General features: G+C 34.1%; 1 protein-coding gene across 1 annotated transcript; it reads left to right on the top strand.

Annotated features, from left to right (window-relative positions):
* Nucleotides 1-1,208: 1,208 nt before the first annotated feature.
* LOC135120977 (uncharacterized) lies at nt 1,209-4,188 on the top strand. The gene is made up of 18 exons (XM_064045294.1): nt 1,209-1,286; nt 1,333-1,399; nt 1,460-1,571; nt 1,638-1,688; nt 1,741-1,794; nt 2,055-2,102; nt 2,157-2,225; nt 2,289-2,382; nt 2,437-2,587; nt 2,657-2,766; nt 2,829-2,998; nt 3,079-3,173; nt 3,231-3,366; nt 3,423-3,495; nt 3,547-3,671; nt 3,737-3,838; nt 3,891-3,975; nt 4,033-4,188. Exons 1-18 carry the CDS (start codon nt 1,255-1,257, stop codon nt 4,103-4,105), a joined length of 1,647 nt encoding a protein of 548 aa, XP_063901364.1. The 5' UTR covers nt 1,209-1,254; the 3' UTR covers nt 4,106-4,188.
* The last annotated feature ends 437 nt before the right edge of the window (nt 4,189-4,625 follow it).

Below are 4,625 nucleotides of genomic sequence, written 5' to 3'. Positions count from 1 at the left end.
TGACCAGCTTTTTTCTTCGAATTTAGAGAAAAAATTAACAAATTCTCAACAACCGTTTAATGCCAAAAATGTCCTTGAAGCCGACTCTCACATAAACTTTTCACTCTCATCTATTTCCATTTTGGAGCATGCTAAAGATGAGTGTAAAAAAAGTGAATTGTTGACAGATGCTAATACATCTATTCTAACTAATTCACCGCTACAGCTTGCAAAGTTAACCCCCCCCAAATTAAACAATAAAGAATTGGAAGACGACTTTAAGAAAAATTTATCAGGGTCAATTAATGACCAAGATAATTCTTTCGGAGAGCCTTTAGAACAAAAATTCGATGTAAATGAATTACTTAGTCAGTGCAATAATGACTGGTTTGATAAAAAACTTTTTAACTTATCTTCGGAGTTTAATTCTTTAGAAACTACTGGATATACTACTAATACAATTCATGTGGGCCCTTCTTCAGACTATTTTGAAAAAGTTCTCTCAGGTTTGAAAACACCTAATGTAAATAAATCTAAAGATATTTCCATGGTTTTAGATGACTTTGTAAATCATAACGTGGAAGGTAATAAAGAAATTTCGAATTACATTGCGGTAACTAAAAAGAACAATATAGACGGTAACACTAGAAAAAAAGTATCCATCTGTGAAAACTGTGAGAAATTAAGGAAAAAAGCACTTGAAGGAAAAAAGTTGGTAAAGCTTTACCAAATAAAAACAAGTGAGCTAGAACAGTTAAGTCTTGACAAAAAAAAATTGGAAGCTCAAATTAGCACTCTTTCTTCTGACGTTGTTATACTTCAGCAAAGAAATAAAGAACTAGAAAGCGGCTTGGAGAAGAGAAAGGTTACATCTATTTTTTATATCTTACATGTTTTCTTTAGTATGGAGCTATTAAAACTTTTTTATAGGAAGCCTTTAACCTACACGAAAAAGAATTAGCTGAGGAAAATTCTCAAGTTGAACTTTTAAAAAATGAATTAAATATTACTAAAAGCCGTTTTCAAGAATTACTTTTTAAACTTGAATCTTTTAAACAAGAAAGTTTACAGTTAAAGAAGTTAGTTTCCAAAGTACGTTTTATGAATATCTTCTATAATCCCTTTGCATAAACAGAAATTTAGAAGAAGTTCAACAGAAAAATATGACCCTTCTTGAAGAAATAAAAGATCTACAAAACTTAAATAATTCTAATCAAGAAAGAAAAAAGACTTTTGAGCAAGTTGAAAATCAATATAAAGACTTGCTTCGCAATAATGACCAGAAGCTTGAAATTTTACAAAATGAGGTTACTTATTTTATAGTTTATATTAATCATTTTATTTTTTCATTAGTAAACAGAATAGCGCCTTAAAAGTTGAGACTGCTCAACTTGAGAGACAACTCCAAAACTTTAAACTTGTATTAATTTTATATTACATGTTTATAATTATGATTTCGTTAATCTTTTTATAAATCTAGCTTGAAAAAAATTTTCTAGCCAGCCAAGTCGAATATATTCAAGAAAGGTTGAAGCGGCCTTATCACTTGTCGATTTCTCCTTTATTTACTCCGAAGTTGCCTATTAAAAGAAGTACTGAGTCTACTGCTTAACTTAGTATTCATTTTGTTATTGAGTAATTTTTATTTTGTTATTTAGCCGATTTTAAAAATGAAAACGTGATAGAAATGGCACAACCGTCTCTCTCTAGTTGAGCAATTTTATAATTATATTACCGGTTATTAAGTTTACAATAAAGTAGAAGTTGATAGTTCACTCCACGTGGGCGCCACCTCTACAGTTGTTTACGAAACAGGTTTTTTTTAACGCACTTCTAACTTTTATCTCGTTACTTCTGGATTCAATTTTACAGAACCCTTGATAGCTTGCGTTATGCATTCACTTATCGTTTATATTATCTAATATGTACATCACTTTATCTTTATAATAATAACAAAGTGAATTTTACATATTATGGCTTGTTTCAAAGTACTTAACGAATATACACATTTTAATTGAATAATTTCACATGAATTTTTAAATATATGAAAGAAATTAATTAAATGTAATTATTAGGAGAGAAAAAGCCGTTCGTTTATGAAAACTTTGAAGAAAATAGCAACCGTATATAATAATTTCGTTTTATAATATTTATGTACTTCTTTCTACTCTTAACAGACCAGAACGAAGAAAAGCTTGAACCTTCCTTTCGGCTTTTAAGAAATAAAGAAGAAAGCGAGTGCGATTGTATATTTTTTCTATTCATATAGTGTTTATTTGCTTTTTGTCATTAATATATTGTCGCGTCAGTTGTGCTTTGGTGCTTAGATGGTTTGAGAAATACTCAGCTGACCGTCAACGAGGTGGTCTCCCTTCTTAAAGACGAACGCAACGTCACAAAAATGTTGTATTATTTATTATTTTTTCCTTATAGTCACTCTCTCATGTTCTTCTGTAGCGAGTCTGTTCTTGACGGTGTTTTAAATGTGTGGGACAGTGTTTCCCCCTCTTGTTCTTTTCTTAGTGGGGCTGGCCAGGAGCCGCAGCCATCCGTCTATGAGAAGGCTTTGCTCTCGGTCATTCACGCTCTGCAGTTTCACTTTCAAAAGGTGTTATTGAGTTCTCTGCTTCTTGCGAGTTAAAGCTCTCTTAAACTCAGAGACGACTTTTTGTTATAGGATCTTGTTAGTTTGCTACTGGACGGCTTACTCATCCTCTTTGCCCAAACACTCAATATGTTCCACGTTTTGGATAAGACTTGCCGACTTCCTCTGCTTCGGGTGTTCTGGTGTGCGTTTCCTTAGAGCACTACTAACTACATTGATAAAGTTTCTCCTCCTTTTCCTTTAGTCGTTCTTATGCTGGCCTCTGTAAAATGTCTTCCGACATTCATCGTCTCCGCATTCTGACCTGCGACATTCTTATGGTTTCTTTCGCACCGGTTGTTCTGCTTTTATTTCAAGCTGTCAGCAGTGTTTGGCCGGATGTGTTCGGTAGTTTTTCCGACGTCCTTCTAACGAGTCGGTTTTTTTTTTTATATCTTTTACGTTCTATATATAGTAGAAAGACAAAATGCCCAAAGTCTTTTTTTATACTCTAGCACAGTTAGATCGTTTTCTCTCTAGCGCCATAGCTGCTTCGGTGGGCGGATTAGCAGTTTCGTTCGCACAAAAGATTTCTAAAAACAATCAGGAGGTCTCTTATTGCGTATACTTGCTTGCTTCTATAATTACTAGCAAACTTCTGATTAAGGTTATAAAGCTGGTGCTACAGGACTACGAGCATCTTGCTCTAAAGTATTCCTGGGAAAAAATCACGGATCCTACGTACCTCAAATCGGTGTTCCTGCCTCACTCTGTCACGTTGTTTAGGAAACTCAGCTTTGCAGGTTATCATTACCTTTAGAAATGTATTTGGCTATTCCATGTACTGACGACTCCGCAGAAGAGAGTACTGAGCCTGTGCGTTTGAGTGAGGCCTCGTCAAACTTTGTTTTAGGTTTTTCTATTGTTATCAGGTGATTTTCTCGCTTATTTTATTTGTTTCGGCATAATAATATTTAAAAAAGCGCCATCATCAAAGAGGAGGGTTGGAATAGCGCTTATAACGCTGTGGTGGTTCGCCATATTATTCCGCTGCTGAAAGAAGGCAACTGCTCCTTCCCCACTATTGCGGCCATAATAAAGCTGCTGGGTAGCACATGTTTTCTGCTATTCACTATTACTATTTCCAAATCTGATCAAGATGTCTTTTTTTAGGGTTTATAGGAAGCGTTGGTTTGACGTTAGCTAAAAGTCCGGAAGCCACGCCACTGACTTTTATTCGAGATCTCGTGACCGCCTTTTTTAATACTTCAAAAGGTTTATAAATATAATTTAATTATAAGTCTGGAATAATAAATTATCTAAACAGCCACGTTTATTATAAAGTTGACGGCGGCGGAGGCTTTATTGAAGCTTAATTTTGAAAAAAAACATTCTCGTGTCCTTCAAAGATGGTGTTTCTTTTCTTTCTTTTATATATCTCATTGTTTTTAAACTTTTTCTGATTATAGGGCTTGTTCTTTGCCGGAAGAGCAGTATAAGTTACTGGGAGAGGGCCTTCAACTCGTGGCTGGAAGATCTTAGGCTTTTACTTTTCCTCAAATGTGCAGTCTTACTTTTGGCTCTATGCTCTGCTGCTCCCCGCCTCCTCCTTCATTTTTCTGTGTATCGCTTATTGTATTTTAAAAGTAAAAGTTTAGTTGTAAGGTAGCTTTCTACAGAGCATATGACTTGCATAGGCAGATGCTCTTCGCAGTTATTGAATAAATTAAATATTTGTAAATAGCTTTATTACTATATGTAAGACTTTGCTAGTATGCTATGACAACAAGCTGTCTTTATATTTGACATGACGTGGGAAGGGTATTTATATCTTCAGGAAGAGTAAAAGAAGTAATCTAATATGTGTGACAGACAACACGTGTTATAAGCATGTGATTAAAAAGAGTTAACTCCAACTTTACTAAAACAAGAAAAGATAAAAATAACTATAAAAATGGTCAATGACCTTTTTTCCTTTTTTTTTGCACTCCTCGACCATCAGGAAAAGTGTGCGTAATTCTTGTATAACTTTTATACCTTAGGAACATACTATATTAAGCTA

The sequence above is a fragment of the Zophobas morio genome, unplaced genomic scaffold (genome assembly GCF_036711695.1).
Source record: "Zophobas morio isolate AGI-343-1 ecotype UQ-CSIRO unplaced genomic scaffold, CSIRO_AGI_Zmor_V1 ptg000465l, whole genome shotgun sequence".
Lineage (NCBI taxonomy): Eukaryota > Metazoa > Arthropoda > Insecta > Coleoptera > Tenebrionidae > Zophobas > Zophobas morio.
The sequence above is the reverse complement of the archived record's forward strand: the minus strand, read 5'-3'. Positions and strand labels throughout refer to the sequence as shown.